The sequence below is a fragment of the Scardinius erythrophthalmus genome (assembly GCF_964197995.2).
Source record: "Scardinius erythrophthalmus genome assembly, chromosome: 11".
In the NCBI taxonomy this organism is placed as follows: Eukaryota; Metazoa; Chordata; class Actinopteri; order Cypriniformes; family Leuciscidae; genus Scardinius; species Scardinius erythrophthalmus.
This window is the reverse complement of record NC_138231.1, coordinates 42,727,356-42,752,197: the sequence shown is the minus strand read 5'-3', so window position 1 is coordinate 42,752,197 and position 24,842 is coordinate 42,727,356. Positions and strand designations below refer to the sequence as shown.

Genomic DNA, 24,842 nt, shown 5'->3' with positions numbered 1-24,842 from the left:
AGTGAGGCGTCAGGCGAAGTAGAGCACCGAGTAGACTGTAGTGAGAGGCGAAGTCCGCCGAGAGAGATGGTAGGCTACCGTAGGCTGGATACCGCGTCTAGATCAGGAACTCAGCGTCTGAATTGGCAGGGCAGAGTACAGTGAGCCAGCAAGAGAAAGGAAGAGATAACTGTCTCGAGGACAAGCCTCCTCACGAACCACACAGGACTTGACACGACAGGACAGGACAGGACTCGATACGTTGACAAGAAAGGTAAGAGAAGCGTCTTCAGCATTAGATAGATCGGAATAAACTGACAAAGAGGCAGAGAAAGAGAGAGTTAGAAATAGCAGGAAACATCAGGGGGAAAGGGGAAACAGGTGAGATGAATGAGCGGAGATTAAGGATAAATGGGAACAGCTGGTACTGATGAGACCAGGGTGATGGTGTAGTGAAAAAGTGAGATGTGGCCACAAGAGGGAGACAGAGGAAGAAGGAACCCAGATCATGACAGTACCCCCCCCCCCTCAACGAGCGCCCCCTGGCGCTCCCGAGGAGGAGAGCTGGCGAGAGCGGAGGAAATCATCAATGAGCGAGGGGTCCAGGACGTCCCGGGAGGGAATCCAGCTTCTCTCCTCCGGCCCATACCCCTCCCAATCGACTAAGTATTGGTGACCACGACCCCGGCGGCGCATGTCAAGGATACGACGAACCCTGTAGACAGGAGAATTATCAATACGAACCGGCGGACAGACAGGACGAGAAGGCGCACGCACAACGGGCTTAATATGCGAAACATGGAAAACTGGATGGACTCGACGAAGATAGGATGGGAGGCGAAGGCGTACCGCGACAGGATTAATGACCTTAATAATACGAAATGGCCCGATAAAGCGAGGTGCCAACTTGCGGGAATCGGAATGTAAGGGTAAATTTGCGGTGGAAAGCCAAACGCGCTGCCCACGAAGGTAGCGCGGACTCTTGACTCGACGCTTATTGGCAGTGATGCTCATGCGAGTGTTCGAGCGGCGAAGTGCAATTCTCACTCTCCTCCAAGTGCGCTTACAGCGGTTAATATAGGCTTGAACTGACGGTGAATTAGATACAGCCTCCTGAGACGAAAACAAAGGAGGTTGATAGCCGAGACAGCAGTGGAAAGGCGAAAGACCTGTAGCAGAGGATGGGAGGGAATTGTGTGCATACTCTGCCCAGGCCAGTTGCTCAGACCATGAAGCGGGACAACGGTGAGCAAGGCAGCGAAGAATGCGGGCGACAATTTGATTGGCACGCTCGGCTTGCCCGTTGGTTTGAGGGTGAAAACCCGACGAGAGACTGGCGGTAGCTCCAATTAGACGGCAAAACTCTTTCCAAAAAAAGGCGGAGAATTGCGGACCTCTATCAGAAACCACGTCAGTGGGAAGACCATGTATCTTAAAAACATGATCTACCATAATTTGGGCGGTCTCCTTGGCAGAAGGAAGTTTAGCGAGAGGAAATGAATCGAGCAGATTTAGAAAAACGATCGACGACTGTTAGAATGACCGTATTGCCAGCCGACGAAGGAAGCCCGGTAATAAAATCAAGCGCGATATGAGACCAGGGGCGAGCTGGCACAGGCAATGGTCGAAGTAACCCAGCCGGAGGGGAGTTGCCGGTCTTGCTTTGTGCGCAAGTAACACACGAGGCGATAAAGCGACGCGTATCGCGTTCAATAGTGGGCCACCAGAAACGTTGACGAATGAAAGCAAGAGAGCCCCGCACGCCGGGATGGGCAGACAATTTGGACGAGTGTCCCCACTGGAGGACAGCGCGGCGAACGGACGTGGGCACAAAAAGGAGACTCTTAGGGCAGTTACGTGGCACAGAAACCTGAGATAATGCACGTCTGACCAACCTCTCGATTCCCCACACGGTAGCTCCCACAACACGACCGGGAGGAAAAATAACCTCAGGGGTTATGGCTGTGGTGGGGGAGTCGAAGAGGCGAGAGAGAGCATCAGGCTTTACATTTTTAGAACCGGGGCGAAAAGAGATGGAAAAATCAAAACGTGTAAAAAACAGAGCCCAACGGGCTTGGCGGGCGTTGAGTCTTTTAGCCGAACGTATGTATTCTAAATTTCGATGATCCGTCCATACGATAAAAGGAACGGAAGCGCCTTCTAACCAATGTCTCCATTCGCCGAGCGCCAACCGGATGGCGAGCAGTTCACGATTGCCTACATCGTAATTTCGTTCGGCGGGCGCGAGACGGTGAGAGTAAAAGGCGCAGGGATGTACCTTCCCGTCTGAAGAAGAGCGTTGAGAAAGTACGGCCCCGACCCCGACCTCCGAGGCATCGACTTCGACAATAAATTGTTTCGAGACGTCAGGAGAAAGTAAGATAGGAGCGGAAGTGAAAAGAGTCTTTAGCTGATCAAAAGCAGCTTGAGCTGTCTCTGACCATCTAAAGTGGAACTTGACAGATGTCAGTGCAGTGAGGGGGGCGGCAACTTGGCTAAAATTTCGTATGAAGCGACGATAAAAGTTGGCAAAGCCAAGAAAGCGTTGAAGCGCAACACGAGAATCAGGAATGGGCCAATCGGTGACCGCCCTGACTTTAGCCGGGTCCATACTAACTCCTTCTGCAGAGATGACTGAGCCCAAAAACGTGACCGACGGAACATGAAACGAACATTTCTCAGCTTTGACAAAGAGTCGATTTTCTAACAGACGTTGGAGAACATGACGAACGTGTTGGACATGGACTTGGAGTGAGGGAGAGAAAATGAGAATGTCATCGAGATAGACAAAGACAAAAATATTTAGCATATCTCGTAAGACATCATTGATAAGAGCTTGGAACACGGCGGGGGCGTTGACCAGCCCGAAGGGGAGGACCCTATATTCAAAGTGACCGAGGGGCGTGTTAAAGGCGGTTTTCCATTCGTCACCCTCTTTGATGCGGACTAAATGATAGGCGTTACGAAGATCGAGTTTGGTAAAGACTTTAGCTCCCTGTAGGATCTCAAAGGCTGACGACATTAAAGGCAAGGGATAACGGTTCTTGACAGTAATCTCGTTCAGCCCTCGGTAATCGATACAGGGACGTAACGAACCGTCTTTCTTTTTGACAAAAAAAAACCCCTGCACCGGCAGGTGACGAGGAGGGCACAATGGTACCGGCGTTGAGAGAATCTGACAGATAATTCTCCAGCGCCTCCCGTTCAGGAGACGATAGAGAATATAATCTGCCGCGCGGGGGCGTGGTCCCCGGGAGAAGGTTGATACTACAATCATAAGGACGATGGGGGGGGAGAGAAGTGGCCCGGGCTCGACTAAAGACCTCCCGCAGATCGTGATAAACCTCCGGGACTCCAGACAAATCACCGGGTTCTTCCTGAAAAACAGATACAGAGGAAACAGGTGGAACAGCAGAGGTTAAACACTCAACATGACAAGACAATTTCCACGACAAAATAGAGCCATCAGACCAGTTAATCTGGGGATTGTGTAGTACTAGCCAAGGATGACCGAGTACCACAGGGGTAAAGGGGGAATGAAAAATAAAAAAAGAAATTGTCTCTTTATGATTTCCCGAGACGGTAAGCGTCAGAGGTACAGTCTTCTGCTTTATTCTAGGAAGGACGCTACCATCAAGGGCATATAGAGGGGTGGAGTCTTTTAAGTCTATGAGGGGAATACCTTGCTTCCGAGCCCACAACTCATCGAGGAAATTCCCCTCCGCCCCCGAGTCAACCAGAGCCATGCAGGAGACAGATGAGACGGGCCACCGAAGAAGTGCAGGAAGGGTAGTACAGGACCTGGATGGAGAGTTCCTTGACACCGCGCTCGCCAGTAACCCTCCGCCTACTGACGAGCTCTGGCTTTTACCGGACAATGAGTGACAAAGTGGTTTGCAGAGGCGCAGTACATGCAGAGGCGGTTAGTGATGCGTCGCTCGCGTTCCTTGGGAGAAATTCGAAGACCACCAAGTTGCATGGGCTCAGAGTCCGTGTCAGAAGCATGAGGAGAAATGGCAGAGGAAGAAGTGGGAAAGCGAGAGACCTCGGTCCGACGTGCTCTGTGACGCAGGTCAAACCGCATTTCAATTCGGATCGCCAGATCGATGAGGGCATCGAGTCGAGCAGGCACCTCGCGCATGAAAATCTCGTCCTTGAGATCAGGATTCAACGCCTCTAGAAAGCGCGCAACCAGCGCCGGCTCGTTCCACCCGCAGGAAGTGGAAAGGGTGCGGAACTCTATAGAAAAGTCAGTAACAGTACGCCTTCCCTGGCGAAGAGACGAAAGGAGTCGTGAAGCCTCCTCACCGTGGGCTGACCGGTCAAAGACACGGATCATCTCTTGTTTGAAGACTGTGAAGTCGAAGACGCATTCACCTTCTGCCTCCCAGTGAGCCGTACCCCATTCCCGAGCTCGTCCTGCGAGGAGGGAGATTATGTAGGCGACCTTGGCTCGGTCCCGAGCGTAAGTGGCAGGCTGTAACGAGAAAACCACCTCACACTGGGTAAGGAAGGAACGGCACTGAGTAGGCTCACCGGAGTACACAGGAGGATTATTGACACGAGGTTCGGAAACTTCACGGATCTCAGAGGCGGGCGGCTCGTGCCGAATCTGATGAACCCGCTGTGTGAGGTCAGCCATCTGGCTAGCGAGGGAGTCTACAGCCTGGCGAGCGGTGGATATCTCCTGCTCGTGTTTCCCCAACATGGCACCTTGAAGCTTGACTGCCGCTTGAAAGGGATGGCTGCTCGCTTGGTCCATAATTGGTCAGTTTATTCTGTTATAATGAGAGATAGAGGACCAAAAAGCGAGATTGACAATTATACAGTCTTTAATGGAAATGAGAAGCGAATCACTGAAACAGTAAAGAACATAAATCTTCTCAGGATTCTCAGGAAACAGTCAACGGAAAACTTCGCTTTGTAGAAATCAACATAAACCGCTGGTGGCAGAAATTACTGGAACTCAGGATGCGCAGCGAGGCGTCAGGCGAAGTAGAGCACCGAGTAGACTGTAGTGAGAGGCGAAGTCCGCCGAGAGAGATGGTAGGCTACCGTAGGCTGGATACCGCGTCTAGATCAGGAACTCAGCGTCTGAATTGGCAGGGCAGAGTACAGTGAGCCAGCAAGAGAAAGGAAGAGATAACTGTCTCGAGGACAAGCCTCCTCACGAACCACACAGGACTTGACACGACAGGACAGGACAGGACTCGATACGTTGACAAGAAAGGTAAGAGAAGCGTCTTCAGCATTAGATAGATCGGAATAAACTGACAAAGAGGCAGAGAAAGAGAGAGTTAGAAATAGCAGGAAACATCAGGGGGAAAGGGGAAACAGGTGAGATGAATGAGCGGAGATTAAGGATAAATGGGAACAGCTGGTACTGATGAGACCAGGGTGATGGTGTAGTGAAAAAGTGAGATGTGGCCACAAGAGGGAGACAGAGGAAGAAGGAACCCAGATCATGACATTGTTGTGAGCACATGGCTTGTGAGTACATGTGCTCTCCTGTCAATTGTCTGGCCCCTCCCATCTTGTTACCTGATTATTGATTCATTTGCCCCACCTGCCTTGTTCGTTACCTTCTTTTGTTTGCTTCCTATTTAGTCTCCCTGTGTTTGCAGTCCTGTGCTGGTTTGTTGTTTTATGTTTCCAGTCTTGTTTTCCCCTACGGGGTTTTTTTTTTTTTTTTTTTTTAGTTTTGTTTTACTTTTGATTACTTATTAAATATCCTTCCTTATCTGCACTTGAATCCTCGCTTCACTTTTTTGACCTGCCGTGACAATAATGCACTGGGCATGTTGCAGTCCAAGGCCACTCTCAACAATCTGCTCTGGATACGTTTACCAGAGTCAAATACCGCCTTGCTTGAGTAAGACATACTTCTTAGCAAACTTTTACTCATAATGGTGTCGACTTGTATTGTTCTTGGGTGCAAGGATTCAAAGAGAAAACGTTTAGCATTAGTGAGATATTTTCGGTTTAGGTAGCGGCTAAAGGTAAATACGGAGAGAACGCAGAGACGGAAAATATGAAAAAAAAACCTCTGTGCTTAGTGTTCCTTTTGGTAAGAATTTGTTCAATTTGAAAGTATGCATCTACTGTAACGGTTGGTTGCCGTATATAAATCGCACAAATGAAGGAGAATCAGATAAACAGTCTTTAATGACAAAATGCTCAGGAGAACAGAGAAACAGCCAACATAACACAAACAAGAACGGACAAAGAACTAAGGAGAACTCAGGGCTTAAATGTGTGAAACAAACAAAGCGAACTAATTAGGAAACAGCTGAACAGAATGACTCATCGAGGAGACTAACCCAGGCAGGAAACAGAAACAAAGCAAACAAGACTAAAACTGAACATAACAGAATATACACGTTACAAGCAACTGCTAAACCTCTGACATCAAGCCTTTTTTACATGGGAGCTAATGGGGCATTTATATATTTAAATATAAACAATATCATCTGATAGCTATATGGTTTAATTTATTTAGAGGGTTTTTTTTTAACTAAATGAAACTAGAAAAAAAATAATCAACAGCATTAAATATTTAGCTATAAAAAGACCTCAAATCAATGAGCCAAAGTACAAATAACGATTGCCAACCTAACTTCAACACCTGTCTCCTTTCACCCAGCCCTGGAACAATATCTTCTGCCTTTCCAACAATGTAAAAAAAAAGAGGTCGGAAAATGAGAGAGAGAGAGAGAGAGAGAGAGAGAGAGAGAGAGAGAGAGAGAGAGTTTGATCTTATTAGTTTGATGGTAACATAAGTCCAATCAGGTATTTAGACATTATGTGAACTATGTCAGCAACACGACAAATAATCACTCCCATTTAAACAATTTAAACATGACTTAATATACAAATGGTGTGCAATCAGAACAACAACAATGCTCAGTGATTGCGTGACGCATAATGTGGCCTTTTGAGACATCTACACCCATGACATTTAAACCCAACAACAATGTTGTTATGCAGTTGTTTTCAATCTCAGGAAAGACCTGGGCAGATTAGGCTGCTACTGAATCCACTCTGTGTTTAGGTACTTTGGACAACTTGGCATGCAGAGTCGTAGTCAAGTGAATAAACACTGTTTGTTTGTTTGTTTGTTTGTTTATGAAGTTCTCTTTTTATGAGGTTTAGAAATAGCATGTATTTATTTGGATATTAATGCCAACTGGGGGAAAAAATACTATTACTATTGCTACTATTGCTAAGGACTTAATTATTAAACATCTATGCCATTGCCATGTGTGCTATGCCATTTGGGCCATAAATTAACCATCTATAACAGCCTCTAGCAACTGCACAGCTAACTCTGAAATCTGGCCACCAAACACCGAAGCCTGGCCTAGTACACTTCACATTTTCTTCAGATAATGTACAAATCTGTGACTGAAGATATAGCAGTATTAAACTGTGTTACATTAGTTCCACCCCAAACAATGCAGTTAGCATTGAACATTTCATTAATAAATCATACAAATTCTAAATAATAAACAGGCTGCAAGAAAAAAATGGGTAACACTTTAGTTTAGGGTCCAATACTCACTATTAAAGTTGCTTATAAGCACACATATTACTAGGACATATCCTGTTTATTTGTACTTATAAAGCAGATATTAATGCCTTATTCTACAATTCTAATCCTACCCAATACCTAAACGTAACAACTACCGGTAACACTTTATTTTACAGTGTCCTTGTTACATATCGTTACATGTACTTACCATAGTAATAACAGTAAATTCTGCATAATTACATGCAACTAACCCTCAACCAAATCCTAATCCTACCCTAACCCTATAGTAAGTACATACATATAAATATATAATTACACTGTAACAATGACACCTTAAAATAAAGCGTAACCCAACTACTAATACACAGTAATTAGGAGTTTATTGAGGCAAACTTTTTTTAGTGAGAATTGGACCCTTATCTAAAGTGTGACCAAAAAATGCTAAGAAAAGGCTTTGGGCATATAGTAAAAAAATTAAATAAAATTGTTCACAGAGGCATTGTGTGTAGTATAATCCACAAAGAGGATGCATGACGCAGAATGAACAATGAAAGATACTTATAATGAACACCAAGAACATGAAACACTGTACATATTAGGCTAACCATTTACGAGGAAAACTGAGGGCTTTAAAAAAAACATGTGCTCTGTCCAAAATCGTCCCCAAAAGCCACTATTTAAGGGGACAGCCATTTTTGTGTCCGACAAGCCATTTGTGTCCTAAACCATAGAGGATGCTATTGAGTGCACTCATTCAATCCCATAATCCACCGCAATAACAAGTGTGCAACCACTGTCCACTCCATGGCTTGAGAATACCCATAATGCAACTGTGACGTCAGAAGATGCAGCTGAATCATTCATCCATTTTCCAAACCGCTGGTCTAATGCGGCTACAGCGTAATATTACCGGTATAAATTAATTTTAACTGATTATTACTTTGTTTAATTAAGAGTTGTACATAGTTTCCATGACGGAGTTCAGGATAAATCTTTCATTTCTACTGGAGCTGCTAGTTTGCTAAGTTTCAAATGATTATTAAACAGAAAGCAAACTACGAAGAAGTTCCAGCGCACTTAGTGCCCGAACACAGCTATAGGGAATGATAACCAACAGAGACAACATGACAACAATCAAACTTAGAGAACATGATCGTGACAGGCACTGTTATGTTATTTTATTAAAAATAATAAAAATCTTACTGACCCCAAACTTTTGAACGGTAGTGTAGCTTTAAGATTGCTGTGTTTTGCTGTAATTCTGCAAAACAGTTACATTTTTCCCAAATCACAAGTTTAACATGGTCTGTTCCAAATTACCGATTTCAGCTAAGGTTTTAGAAGCATTGGTTGGTGATCACACTGTTAGACCTTACCAGGTTGTTTTACAGTAAAATACTGGCAACAGTAATTTACTGTTAACCGTACAGTTCTTTACTGTAATCTACAGTATGTTACTGTAAAAATGCACTAAATTAAAACTCGAGTTAACTAATTTCACTTGCAGAAACCGACTGCCTTAAATTGACCAACTGCCATTTAAATAAATTAACTAAACTTTATAATGCATCAATAACATGTGCAAAATGTTACTGTGAACTTATTTCATTTGAAACCACAACAAAACTTTTGTAAATAACGAGATTTCCACTGAACCAGCAACTACACAGTCACTGCCTTTTAAATAAAGCAACATGCTTATATCATCAATGTTTCTAGGTGTTCTCCTGGACTAAAGCACATGCTGTACTCTTCAGCAAAAAATGCTGTACTCTTCTCCCAAAAAACAAGATTTTACAGTAAACTACTGGCAACAGTGTGAAATCGATTCAGTGACTTTTTAGCCAAAAATTCTTGTAAGGGAATCAGGTATCAATTAATTATAGATATAAACAAACAAGTAAACAACAATTAATATCAAATGCATTTACTTTTTTTTAATGAATATGACAAATACTGATAAACAGTAGGCACTTCGAGGTTAAGCTATTAAATAAGCCCCAAACTAGTTTTTGGTTATACAATCTTGGTATGAGCCACCACAGTCATATAAAAATATAGTAACCAGTAAGTGGCATTTTGTTATGGAAACAAACAACAATTAGGCTACCATGGTGATACACAATACTTAGAAGAACTGGTAAAGAAACATGGAAACTGCTCCTGATAGCAACACACGACGTACCAATAACGTTATTTATTGGTATTTTACTTTTATTTCTTAACCTCTTACACTCCTAGACCATTTTTGGGGATTTCCGCCTGGATTTTCCTACCGAAATTGAAAAGCCTCCCATTTCCACATATTTTTTCCAAAATAGACAATTTTGGTGTCATTTTACAGGAAACCCTTTGCAGATTCATAAAACAGTGTTAAAAGTGATAAACATTTAAGTATATGTTGTCTGAGCTGTAATAAAAAAAAAAAAAAAAATAGGCGCTTTTTGATTTTTTAATTTTAAATTCATTTTTGAAAGTGTGTAACTCAGGCCCTGTGGGGTCTAGCAACATGAAGACACTTATGCCTGTTTCCTCTAGATGCCAGAAAACTCTGGAAAAAAGAATTTTTTCTCTATACTAAAAAATGAAAAAGATGTGCATATTAATCTGAAGGGAGGAATATTACTTTTTTGTTATGTAATTTACACCTACCCAAATCTAAACTCTGCTCATACCCATATACAGTGGAATATATGCAATTTTCCAGTGTCATTTTACAGAAAACACTTTGAAATTATATAAAACACTGCTGGATGTGATAAATATTATAGTATATGGTGTCTGTGATATAATAAACAGAAAGAAAAAAATAGGCGCTTTATGATTTTTATCATTTTATTCTTTCAGAAGATACAAGACTTATCATTTTACAAATGATTTGCCTAAAATCTGTGGTCTATTACAATCTAGAACAGGATCCTCATCCTCCAGATTTATATAATTCATTATATGGGCATCAGTTTTGTCACCTGTGTTGTGCATCACCTCAACATCACCAGCCAGCCTCCTGGAGATCTGATGCCAGCTGTGCCAGCTGTGCCAACAGTGCCAATCTTCAACAGAACATGAAACAAAGAAAAAACACTATTTATACATAGTTTCTGCACTGTAATAATATCCATTTCACAATATCAAAATGTAGATTTACTGAAATTACCATTTTATTCCACTTATGCAAAGTTGTAAACTATTGCGCAATCATACTTTCCATTTTCAAAACGTTTGACATTTATTTTCAAATAATAGTTTATCAAATTGGTTGCTGTGCTTTCACATTTCAAACTAACAATAACTTAATCAAAACATTTATATAAACATTGTAAATGCTGAAAACCCATAAGGTTATACGTACCCAAATGCTCAGTGCGTCTGGAGTGCGCGCATTCTGCAACTCCAAATCGTCCATTTAGAAACCAGTTGCACTTCCAAAGACCGCTTTTATCAATGCCATTGATGCTTTTATCTTTCTAGATGCAATTATAAAAATCAAAACAGTTCATAAACTATATAACACACGCAAACTCGCGGATATCTTTACTCAAAAGAGAGCTCGCGCGCTCACCCGGAAGTGATCAAGAGAGCGCATCCGTCCGACTCTCTTGAACTCTCGTCTTTTTGTGAAAGGTCCGTCACTGATATGCGACGCGAGATTAGTTCCGGTTAGATATATATACTAAATGCTTGCCTTAGCAGTAGCTTTGTGAGTAAGGCTCGCGCCTGTCCAGATGGCTGGGAGATCCAGTGTCTCTCGCTCAGAGCGCGTCTTCTCTCAGTTCATTCGAAAAGGTTTTTCTTACCAATAAAAGCTCACAGAAACGTGAAAATGGTCTTATTTGAAAGAGAACATCCTAAGCTAAAAGGTGATATAGATTATGTGGCTGTTTGCGGCTGACTGAAGCCGCTATCGGAGCAGGAATGTGATACTTTTATCTGTCATCTCTGTTTGATTTTATTTCACTGCGCGATTCTTTTGAGGATATTTCGGTCTACGATTGTCTCACAATGTAATAATCTACATCGTCAAATTCCTTAGAATGAGAGCTTTCTTGTGATATATGACTTGACTGTTTTGTGAAATATATAAAAATAAATATTTGTAGAAATATTTATTCGCAATCATAAAGCGGATTTTTTTGCCTGGGACCAATGCATATTTAAGCTAATATTTCATTCGACATGTATCATGAAAACGAAAGTGATGGTATTCTTTGTAAAGATCGGATTTTAAGCTTTCAAATGATACCATGAATTGTCTAATACCATATAAGGAAGATTATTAAAACAACGTACGAACATCATAACAAAGATTTTCGATCCCGGTACCGGGATGGCGGAGTTTATGTGGTTAACTTACTAATTTACGACGTTGCATTCTCGTATGTCTTTTGCACTTTAGTGAAGTGATACAGCGCGCTCCGCCGAATTTGCGCGTGCAATTGAAGAGTTCGCGCTACTGCAGTATAGCGGCTGAGAGGACAGGAAAGTCCGTTTTTCTGAGGTGAGAGACTTTGCGCTGCTTGTTGTGTTTGCGCTGCTGCTGGCGCGTCACGCATGGCAACGACATCACAGATAGGCAGACTGAATCGAGTAACGTTTAACGCCTTTATCATTAAAAGTGCAAAGAAAAAACATCCATATAAAGTCTAACGTGCTTAAATCCAATGCGTTATTTCCTAGTATCGATACAATCGATTCATTACCTTTTAAAACGATGTTAGATCGATATATGTCGTCCGGAAGGCCAACCTGCCGAGCACAGATGCAGTTGGATCGTAGGAATATAAATCGATACATCGATGTGGCTGATGAATCGTTACACCCCTACTATAAAGAGTAACACGTAACATTGAGACAGTGTTGCAGTGAGATAATTAAGTGAATATGTAAGTGATTGTTGAGCATAAGTGATGAACACATGCTGTTAACCAGCAGAATCACTGAAGAAAAGAGAAAATAGAGAACCACAAGAACTACAACTGACTTCCAGCCATTACACATTATTCCACTTATTATTAACCAGTATGACTCTATGTCTGTCATACATCTACAGAAGTTGTTATTGAGATGTTTACTTGAAAATGTTTGGTTTGAAGTTACCATTATAGAGATCAGTGCTTGCTTTAGTTGGGATGCTGATGCTAAAACATTAATGTTTCTTTTGCTGCTTTTGTGCAAGTCACAAGCACACACACAGTTAATGAATGACTGTGGTTATAATGATTATGATGACAAAATCATCATATTGCCTGTTCATTCACTAAGGAATTCATTCTCACTCAGAGTTTAATCCTCAATCAAAAGTGTTACATTACCACCACTGTGAAACCACAGCAATAAATTACAATGACTCTTTTTTTTAACACATCATGCATAAACCAAAAAACAGAGCTACACTGACTTTTAGAAACACAGAGATATCACAATTTAGCACATGAATCTCAACAATGGTAGCAATATATATATATTTTTTTTATTCATGCAGCAGTGCATGCTGGGAGTTCTATATTATCAGATTATCCTGGAACCCAGCATGCATTGCAACATGAAACTTTTGATTGTCACCATTGTTGAGATTCATATGCTGATTGTTGATGTCTGTGCGTGTCTGAGTCAAGCAGGAGTTTAAAATGTTTTAAAGCACAATATGATTACAATATTCTTCAGAAGATCTGATTACAGAAATATTGATTTCATGATGTAGATTCACAGATATATGCTAATTATGAAATACCCATTAATTCAAAGAATATTTACAGGAAAGATCAGGGAATCAGAAATGTCCAGTATGATTGTGACATCACAAAAGCCAAAAACACCTGATCATGAATTTTCTCTTGACTTTTTTTTGCCATAACAAATGTGTTTTATAAACTCACTGTTACAGCAGCCAGAGAGAGATGAATGGTAAGAAGTCAAGGGACAAGTGACCAACTAAAGCAAATACTGATCTCCATCATGGTGACAACAAACTTTATTATTAACTAAATCTCTGTTAATTCTCAACAAGAACTTGTTTACATGCATGAAAGAAATAACGATAAACTGGTTTCACACTCAGTGTTGCTGAAAGTCAGTTGTAGTTCTTGTGTTTTTCTTTTTTCTGTTCTTGTTTTTCTGTCCTTCAATGATTCTGCTTATCAGGGTTTCACCAGTGTCTCAATTCACTCACTTCTTTTCATTCCCTCTGTCAAGTGGACTATATTAGTGAACTAATGTAGGGAATAGTGAATGAGGGATTGTGAAAACAGCCTCTTAGTGTCGACTTTGAGCGCTGTTAATTCACAGTATATTCCTGTAGGCTATTTTTGTTTTCTACGGTATATTACTGTTTTAATGGAAAATGGTATGATATTGTCAGAATTTGGCCTTTTTTTACAGCAAGGGTTAACAGTGCCGTTAAAAGACTAATTGGTTTCCAATCATATTTTGTCTGACGTACAGTCTGGGTTTCGAAGGCAGCACAGTATACTACTGCTGCAATGAAGGTCATTAATGACATTATTGAGGCAATGGACTGCAAGAACACCTGTGTAGCTCTTTTCATAGATTTAGCCAAAGCATTTGATACAGTGGATCATTGCATTTTGCTGGAAAAGCTACGTAATATTGTTTTTTCTGACCATACTGTTGATTGGTTTACTAACTACTTGGCAGACAGAACTCAGTATGTTTATTTTGACAATTCCAAATGAGCAACTCTGAGTGTATCTTGTGGTGTACCGCAAGGATCAGTCTTGGGTCCAATTTTATTTACTATCTATATTAATAACTTGGGTGTTGACATTTCTCAGGCTCATTTCCATTTTTATGAACAATGAACAGACTTTTACACCAAGCTTTTTCTTATTTACAATCTGCTTTTAACCTTGTTCAGATACAACTGTTATCAGCTTAAACTACTTTTGAATGTTGAGAAAACTAAGATTATGCTTTATTCGAAATCTAAGAAGTCTTTGGACAGTCTTCCAAGTATTTTTATTATACATGGTGAGCAGATCGAACAAGTCAAATTGTACAAATATTTGGGTATATTAATCGACAATCAGCTCTCTTTTAAGTTGCACATTGATAAACTGGTACAAAAGCTCAAATAGGATTTTATTTTAGAAACAAAGCCTGTTTTTCTTGGAAAACCAGGAGATTGGTTGCTGCAAGCTTTCTCACTGCACTCGATTATGGTGATTTGCTCTATAGAAATGCGCCTGATCGATGTTTGTCTTTGTTGGATACTGTCTACCATGCATTAAGATTTGTGACTGGATGTAAGGCATCAATACATCATTGTACCTTGTACAAAATGACAAACTGGCCCTCATTGTCAGTGAGGAAGCATATACATTGGCTTATTTTTATTTATAAGTCTATGTTGGATATGCTTCCCTCTTATCTTTGCTCCTATATGTCACGTAATATCAGTTCTTATCACTTATGCTCCGGTAACTTGTACTTGTTATCTGTACAGAGCTTGGTAAGAAGGCTTTTAGTTATGCAGCCCCGGTCACCTGGAACACATTACAGACTGAATTGCAATTGCGAACTCTGATTTATTTTGGTGAATTTAAACAACATCATGAAAGTTTTGGAAATAGAAGCCATAAATTGTTGTCACTGTTTTTAAAATAACTAAATCGTTTTAAACCTATGGTAGGAATAAATTGTACTCTTAAGTAGTCTGATGTTGTTTGTTTATGTATCTTGAGAATCTTGTTTAAATGTTCCTTGTTATTGTGCTTATGCTTGGGGATCATATTTGTAACTATGCACCGTTAATATGCTGCCATTTTGGCCAGGTCTCTCTTGAAAAAGAGGTTTTAAAGGGGTGGTATAATGCCCTTTTCACAAGATGTAAAATAAGTCTCTGATGTCCCCAGAGTGTGTATGTGAAGTTTTAGCTCAAAATACCCCACAGATATTTTTATATAGCATGTTAAAGTTGTCACTTTTTGAGGGTTAGCGAAAACGCACAGTTTTTGTGTTTGTCACTTTAAATGCAAATGAGCTGCTGCTCCCGGCACAGGGGGCGGAGCTTCAACAGCTTGTGTCCTTTTACCCCACACAGACATGCACTGAAAATTTCCAAAACTTTTAGCCTTTTATGCTCAAACCGGAGTCGGACAATGATGGAGAGACTCAAGAAGTGACAACAGAATGAAACAGGACATTTCTGAATGGTTAGTTGATGATTTTAGATAGTTTATGTGTAGTTATCTTCTAGTCATTGATTAGCATATTCTGTCATGATAATCTATAAATGGCGTTCCCGGGGGCGGGGTTTATGCAAATTGTAGGGTTAGTGATGTCACCAACCCGGGAGGAATGTCATGTAGTCTCTACCAGCCATTTGTTGTAGTCCTTAAAAAGCAATTTCTTTAAAAGCAAATATCTCCCTTTGCTTTGAACTTTGAGCGTTGTAACTTTGCAGATGTTGTTTATGCTCAAACAGCAACATTACACACTAACTAAAGTTAGAAAAGTGAAATCATAATCAACCACCCCTTTAAATCTCAATGAGATCATCCGGTTAAATAAAGGTTAAATAAAAAAAAATAAAAACATGCATTAAACGGCTGCTGTGCCAGTCTCATATGATTTATCATCAACATATGCGGAAGTGTGTGGTCTGAGTGCTGTCATTAAATTCTGTTGGTTTTGTGGCCAGTTATCAATCCGCTGAAATGACTCACCGACTGACTCACTCTGATGTTTGCTTGTGGCATTTCTTGTCAAAGGTAACTATAGTTTTATGAAGTATTATAGAAGAGGACACGTTAAGCTAGAAATACGACGAGAATACTTTTTGCCCGCAAAAATCCCCCAAAATAATGACTTTATTTAACTATTAACTTTCTTCCGTGTGGGCCTCTGACGCGAGTTCACGAGAGCGCCACGACGCATGAGCGAGCACGCTCAACGCTCTTGAATGAATAACTTTAGCTTTAATAAGCATCAATCTATCTACGATAAACTATGCAGTGTTATTTTACATTTGATTACTTTCTTTTTAGGCCATATTACTTACCTGAACAGTAATGTTGGTAGACCTCCCGGAAATTAAAGCACTATGTATATAATTTGTATCTTTGTTTTATTGTATTCTTATTTTATTTAATTTTGTTTGACTATGTGTTTGTACTTTGTTTTTGCTTATCTTGTCCTATCTTATGTATATAAAATACACAAAAAGCCTGCACACTGCTGCATGACAAACAGATGTTTTATTTGTCTTGTTAAAGCATAACTTTTTTCTTTTGCTATAGATGTTTATTTTACATTTCAAAATATAAAGCCATGTTAATTGTTCTTAATTGTTAAAAAAAGAAAGAAAATTAACGATAAGAATACCGTGACAAGTACCGGATCGATAAGCAGTGTCGGTAACACCGTTAAAGCCTTAGCGATACCCATCCCTATGCCTAACTAAACAATAATACCAGAAACAATTGCAGTATTTTATCTTCTAGAAAATAACGCTAAAGTTTCCATGAAATGAAAGCATTTTATTTCAGCAGTAGTTATGCAATGAGTTGGCAGCTGTATCAACCGGTTGAGTGTGTTTTACTTGAGGTAATGTGTGTTTAATCCTAACACCCATTTGGCTGTTTCCCAGTCTCAGGTTTTATTGGTCTTACATGTGTTTTGTTTTTTCCTGTTTTTTCCATGTGCTCCCTTGTCTTGTGTCTTGCTTCAACAAATCAGTTAAAGTGATAGTTCTTAGTTTGTTTTTGCAAACTGAGAGGTGATTAAAAAATGTATTGTACGGGGTAAAGCAGTTGAGAAGTAGCTTAAAAAATAACTTACAGCAATTTCCCTGCAGGCAGACATGGAAATACCAGTGCCTTCTATCTGTTTCAGTGCATACTCCTTCTCATCCTTCCTGTGAAAACACAAACACAGCATTACTAAAGGTGAGGAAAGACATCTACGCTCATACAGTAAAAATACCATTACAACACTTGTGTCACAACATTAAACTCTAATGAACTAGTATTTATTGTATTTCATTAAAATATTTAATTCAATAATACTGGCATTTGTATAATAATATATTTCTCATTAAATTATTAAATTATATGGAATTAAAAGTATTAATCAAGTAGTAACAATGTAAAGTGTTAAAGTTAATTTACAACAAATACATACCGTGTTAAATAAGCAATATGTGCAACTATGTGAAAAGTTCATTTACTTACTGCAATAAAAATATTTTTATAAAATTGCTAAAATTCATCTAAATACATTGACAGTTTACAACAAAAGTCACAGAAAATATAAATCAGGTCATAAAATACATTTTTATAGAGTAGTTCTCAAAAGTATCTGAACACTGAAGACTATTAAATATATGCTTAATGCCTACCTGTCACATTCTTAGTTAGTTTTCTCATGTTTAGTAGGCTATTTGTTTCATTCTGTTCTATGATTGTTATTGCTAATTGGTTCTTATCGTTCTGTGCTCTTCTGCTCTGTTTCCATGGTTACACATTGCTTGATTGTCCAGTTCAGGTGCTAATCGTGTAGTTTGGCTTGTTTCACTATATTTATACCTTGAGTTTCTGTCTGTTAGTTTTCCAGTTCTTGTCAATCTAAGAGTGGTTGTGTCATGATGTTCCTGCGTTCTTCAGTGTGTTCTCCTCGTGGATTTATTAAAGACTTTGTAAGTGTTACTCATCTTCTTCTTCGTGACAGTTGTATTTATAACAATCAACGTTCTGTGACACTATTATTGCAATATATAACAACTAATATATCTAATTAGGGCAGGGCGGTATGAAGATATTGTTACCATGGTCAAAAAAAAAGTCTATGGTTAGGGATTTTGCTATATGGTGTATATTGTGGTATGAAAATATTCAGAGTGTTGAAATGCATCAATGAGAATATAAAGAAAGAGCTTGAGGTCTTTGATGTTAAAAAGAGATATAAGCGTAATATATCCTGAAAAGAGCTCGTGCGGTGCTCGTGCTGACTGGCACCCTGCCAGAAATACGATTCTCTCAGCATACGATCGCTAACTCAGTTCTCTTTCACGTCTTATTGCACTTGAATGGACAAATACACACGCAATTACTGTATGTCAAAATGCCCATCGTGTGGAGTATTCCTGTAAACACAGCCGGTTATGTCTCAAGTGAAAGTAAATGCGTATCAGTATGATGGATCCGTGCGTTTGGTCTTAAAGTGACAGCAGCCTAATAAACCTGACGCTGCTCTGTGTCATTGATGTGAATCAAACAAAAGAAAAAATAATAACTTTTTTTTTGCTTTAATAAGAATACATTTATATTTAATTCATACAGTGCAGATTATGCAACTTTTTTTCCATTTGATTTCTTTACTAATTCTAACTACATGTTAAATAAACCTATTGCACCTGAAAAATGTAGTTTAATTAATATTTTTGTTATATTGTATTTGTCCTATTGTTTGTAATTCACTTCTTTTTTCTTATTTTTAATAACTAATATCTAAAGAACTAGATAAAATAACACAAAACAACTATATTGCGATAATTTATCATATCGTAAAATAAGAATTTGAAATTTGAAAGAATAAGAAACCCTAAATCAAACTAAGGCTATACAGCCTATATTTTTAATACAGATATTCATTTTTGGCAAAGCAAATTATTTTCCAAACAAAAAAACGTACTTTGGTTTTAACTCATGAAACAACAGATACACTTCTCAAAACTGAGATAAACCGTTGGATGGACACTTGACAATGGCTATACGAAAGATCATTAGACATTTAAAATATTTTGCCATCTTTCACATAACTTCTACGCGCCTGAGCAGAGAAACAACCAGTTTCTGTATCAAGGGTTTTATGCCATGAAGCCGGATTAGGTGGCTAGTGAGGTATGGTTATACTCAAACCTTGGGTTTTAGGCACCATGAAAATGGCTTGAGTTTTATTTGTGTTCATCGCCATATGCTCCAAGGCATGTGACTGGCTAACACTCTTGCGAAGAGTGAATCCCACTTTCCGTTTCTCAAGGCATGTGATGGGTTGTCATGCGCTCCGCAGTTATTCATGAGCTCAGAACCAAAGCCTGAGTTGACAGAGAAAGTTGATGATTAGTGTCAGCAAAGCCTGATTGGATGGGTTAGTTTGTCAACTCGAGCGAGACTAATCCCGTTTGTTCAACTATCATCAGATCGCAGCTGTGGTGAACTTCTTAAAGTAAGCGAATGATGAACAAAATGAATTGTGAACTTTTATCTTATAATATAATCTTAAGCAAACTTTGTCGCAGTTTCTCATACAATTCACATGATTTCTCATGCTTTTCTGCTAAACTGGTGCTGCTTTTGCAATGATTTTTAACCAACTGAACAAGTCCCCCTCAATTTCACACAAGTGTAGTTCAACACATAAACTTCTGACACTTCCTGCTAACATCTCACAACCACAAAACGTCTCTCTTTTTTTATATTTTACATGCAACATGCTTCTAAAATAAACAATATTAGGTTTGATGGTTTGTAATTTCCCAGTGTGGCTGAAGTGCCCGAATCCTTCCTGGGCGACTGTGTGTGTGTGTGTGTTTATTTTAGGTGCTGTGAGTTCTTTAAATTGATCAATTTTTAAACGGCTTTTCCCCCTCAGTATCCAGTGATGGGTGGCACACTGTGTGTTTGTTCAAGTGCAGTGTGTCAAGGGGAATGTTACGCTTCAAATGTGCAAGAGTGCGTCATGCAAATATAACATTCAGAGGTGCAATGCTGACTCAAGTAATGTCTCTAATAATAGTGAAAGTGACTATATCCACTCCAAATAGCCACTCCATCACCAAGAAGAATAGCAAATATAGTGGCTTTTGTCTGCCCGTCTGCCATTGTTGAGCCAAAAAGTCTTGCCTCAAATGCACATCAATGTTTGAGCCAATGTTGTTGTGTCTGACTTTATTCTGGTATTACTTCGCTAACCCACCCAACCAATGTACATTTATCCACCTATTATCAAAAGTCTTTCTAGAAAACAAACAAAAAACATTTTCTTATGACATTTTCTTATGCATGAAGTTAAAGCGGCATGCTAGAGTGATTGTTACCAAAAAGAAGGCAATCTTACTCGAAGTTAGTAATTAGAAGTAGTTGTGTTTTTTTGACCAAACTGTACCAAAACGTGACCCTAGAACCATAAACAAACTTAAGGTGTGCTCACATTTAAAGCTGTTCTGAATTTTAGCAGATGAAATCCAGTGAATTCAAAAGATATCCAAAAGGCCAAGAATTTCATGTAAAGATGAAAACATTTCCCAATGCAGATTTGACAACCACGCACCGGATCTGCTTGCTTTGAATGAGTGAACTGAGCTTACGTCACTACGCCAGTGACACTAGATATTTTTGACCACACCTTCAGAAATCATAAAAGGAGATCAACGTCATCCTACAATCATCAGACCAATTACAAAGAAATCAATCATTGTTCACCATCGAATAAATGCTGATGCAACACTGCACATTCATGTGTGTAATCAATTACATTTATCTCATCAGCTCATTAGACTTATACACATTTGGTTTCAGCACCAAATGTGTATTGCTGGTGGTTAAAATCTTTTGTACTCTTTTGTATCATGTTATTTGATGTTATTATATGAAGTTTACTAAATTGGGGATGGGACTACGTGAATCATTTTAATTGCATTAACTTAACCGGGCAGTGGAGGGATTTTTAGTCCCCAGCCAGCGTGCCTTGCATAGAGCCAGATCAGAGCCAGATCAGAGCCAGATCAGAGCCAGTTCAGGGCCAGATGAGAGCCAGAGCAGATGAGAGCAGATCAGAGCCAGATGAGAGCCAGATCAGAGCACCAGAACCAGTTCAGGGCCACATCAGAGCCAGTTCAGGGACAGATCAGAGCCACATCAGAGCCAGATGAAAGCCAGATCAGAGCCACATCAGAGCCAGATGAAAGCCAGATCAGAGCCAGATCAGAGCACCAGAGCCAGTTCAGGGCCAGATCAGAGCCAGGTGAGCGCATCAGAGCCAGGTGAGAGCATCAGAGCCAGATCAGAGCCAGGTGAGAGCATCAGAGCCAGGTGAGAGCATCAGAGCCAGATCAGAGCCAGGTGAGAGCATCAGAGCCAGATCAGAGCATCAGAGCCAGATCAGAGCCAGGTGAGAGCATCAGAGCCAGGTGAGAGCATCAGAGCCAGATCAGAGCCAGATCAGAGCCAGGTGAGAGCATCAGAGCCAGATCAGAGCCAGGTGAGAGCATCAGAGCCAGATCAGAGCATCAGAGCCAGATCAGAGCCAGGTGAGAGCATCAGAGCCAGATCAGAGCATCAGAGCCAGATCAGAGCCAGGTGAGAGCATCAGAGCCAGATCAGAGCATCAGAGCCAGATCAGAGCCAGGTGAGAGCATCAGAGCCAGATCAGAGCATCAGAGCCAGATCAGAGCCAGGTGAGAGCATCAGAGCCAGATCAGAGCCAGGTGAGAGCATCAGAGCCAGATCAGAGCATCAGAGCCAGATCAGAGCCAGGTGAGAGCATCAGAGCCAGGTGAGAGCATCAGAGCCAGGTGAGAGCATCAGAGCCAGATCAGAGCATCAGAGCCAGATCAGAGCCAGGTGAGAGCATCAGAGCCAGATCAGAGCCAGGTGAGAGCATCAGAGCCAGATCAGAGCCAGGTGAGAGCATCAGAGCCAGATCAGAGCATCAGAGCCAGATCAGAGCCAGGTGAGAGCATCAGAGCCAGATCAGAGCCAGGTGAGAGCATCAGAGCCAGGTGAGAGCATCAGAGCCAGATCAGAGCCAGGTGAGAGCATCAGAGCCAGATCAGAGCATCAGAGCCAGATCAGAGCCAGGTGAGAGCATCAGAGCCAGGTGAGAGCATCAGAGCCAGATCAGAGCCAGGTGAGAGCATCAGAGCCAGGTGAGAGCATCAGAGCCAGATCAGAGCCAGGTGAGAGCATCAGAGCCAGGTGAGAGCATCAGAGCCAGGTGAGAGCATCAGAGCCAGGTGAGAGCATCAGAGCCAGATCAGAGCATCAGAGCCAGATCAGAGCCAGGTGAGAGCATCAGAGCCACATCAGAGCTAGTATGAACAACTAACAGTTAGTTCAGAGTAATCAGTCTTACTTTTGGGTGTCATATTCGACCAATGTACGTCTATGTAACTGACTTAAAAAAGTTAAAGAAAACTGATGACTTGTCTTAACAGTTTATGCAACCGGGCCGGCCCCTGTGTTTCTGAGTGAAGGGTGAACACCTGCTGATGTTTAATGTTCAGCTACGCTTGACATTTAAAAGAGTTTCTCTAATGTTGAAGTTTTGTGGTTAGTATTGTGGTGAAGAAGAGGTTGTGGGTGGATACATGATTGAAGTCAATGGTGTGCTCAGTAACTTATTGCTCGAATTGAACTGAACAGACGCAAAGTGAATAATGATACAATAGTCTTCTGTACAGCTTTTCATAGCTGAATGATCTCATTTCATAACTGATTTACAGTTATTGAATGGAGCTGAATCATCACTGTACAGACTTCCAGCTGAACTATGACACTATTGTCTTTTTTAAAGCTGCTTTACAGCAGAATTGAATTGATTCTGTTATTTCCTGTTTATCACCGTAAAGTTGCTTTGAGACAATCTGTATTGTATAAAGCGCTATATTTAACTTGACTTGAATATGTCTTGACTTGTGTGAGAAAATTCAAAGATTTTTTTTTAGTGTAGTTGATGTGGAAACTTTCTTGAAGAGCAGTTCCACCAGACAGAAATACAGATAACACCCGCACATACAAACACAATAGTAAACAAAGACAATCAGCGTGACCACATTCTTGGTTGCCGATTAAGTGAATGCATGCATTTGAAAATATTGCTGCCTTCACATTTAGATGTTATGTTTGTTACGATTAACAAGTAATCTATATCAGTTATTAAACTGTGCCAAAATCAGTCTTTTTATAACACATTTTGGTTGATTCATATCACATATTCTTTATACAACATAACGGTGTGATTGTTCAAAGTCAATTGAAGTTAAAGGCCCACTGAATGCGCAGCACTATTCACTGTGGTGACGTAATTTCCTCTGAAACAGGAAGACAGGGCGGGACATATTGAACAGCTCCTCCCCTTTTTTAAAATAGCCAATAGCATTTAGTTTATATCACAGTTCAGCCAGAGCCATTGAGCTCATTAAAGCCACAGTTTCCTCCTAATCTCTAACCATTTCTATTCCTAATCTCCACCATATCGCTTTAAAATAAAGCATTCTGTTCAGAATTCAAACAGGTCTGATGTGTTTTCTGGTCTGCGTCGATCATTCGCTCTATGCTGTCGTGTCTCTGGACCGGACCGGCGGAGGTTCTGTGACACTAACATGAAACCAGTCTCCCAACCATTCGCCCCGATGGAAAGCATATTCACACACTCTGAATCGTTCCCTATCCACTATATAGTGCACTATATGCCATTCACCATGTAAAAAATAGTAATAGTGTGAACAAGTGATCGATTTCAGCCACAGCTTCAGTGACTATTTGGGGACGGGGCTTCAGATTCAAGCGAGCTTTTGATTGGACAGAAAATCTGATGAGAAGCTGAAGTGCAGAGTGATGCCATCAAAATCACTGATCCATATTGGAATGCTTATTTCTTCTAAATGTGAATGTTGTCATTGTTTTGAAGCACACTAGCTTACAGGTAACCTTAAGGCTAACGTATTCATACTAGAAGCCAAAAAAATAACATTTTGATTTCATGGGGACTTTAAGATGCGCCACCATGAAGTCGTTTCTCATGTTGCTTGCAGTTTGTGCAGTTGGAGGAGAACATGAGCCACTGCAGGGCCTTCCTAAAAACCCGAGGCCACCTCGCTGTCACGAGAGTATTTTCACATACGTCACAATAACACCATTTTGATGTGGCATAATCACCGGTTATTGGTTCTAGATGGAACTTGCTGAACCCGCTACGAGTCCAGTAACTCGTCATGTGACTTCTGCACAACTGAACAACACATGAATGATGCACTCATATACGGAGGAACATTTTAACTCCCACGAAAATGTACATGTCATGCTGTATAAACTCTAGCACGTTAGAACTTCTGCACGCTATATCAACATAAATTCATGAAAACACGCGAACTCCACCTTTTAGGAAAGTGTGGACTTCTGCACAAATCAAGGTGAATTCAGAACTGCACAAATGAACATGTGAACTCCTGCACAAACGAAAAACTGCACTTATATATAAAAAAAAAAATGAACGCATGAATTAGTGCGCATTCAGAAATATAAACACGTGAAACACATATCACGCTGGTTTGGGGGGTGGACCGTTGAAGTGCGTCCATGAAAACAAAAACAAT

The 24,842-nt window shown here is 40.4% G+C and overlaps 1 protein-coding gene across 2 annotated transcripts in view; it reads right to left on the bottom strand.

The window, feature by feature from the left end:
- Positions 1 to 24,842, bottom strand: part of cdk19 (cyclin dependent kinase 19) — a 55,262-nt gene that overhangs the window by 30,013 nt on the left and 407 nt on the right. For both annotated transcript variants that reach the window (XM_081378270.1, XM_081378269.1), the window contains exon 2: positions 17,309 to 17,384. In XM_081378270.1, coding sequence (XP_081234396.1) covers positions 17,309 to 17,384 — 76 coding nt within the window. The remainder of the gene's footprint in view (positions 1 to 17,308; positions 17,385 to 24,842) is intronic.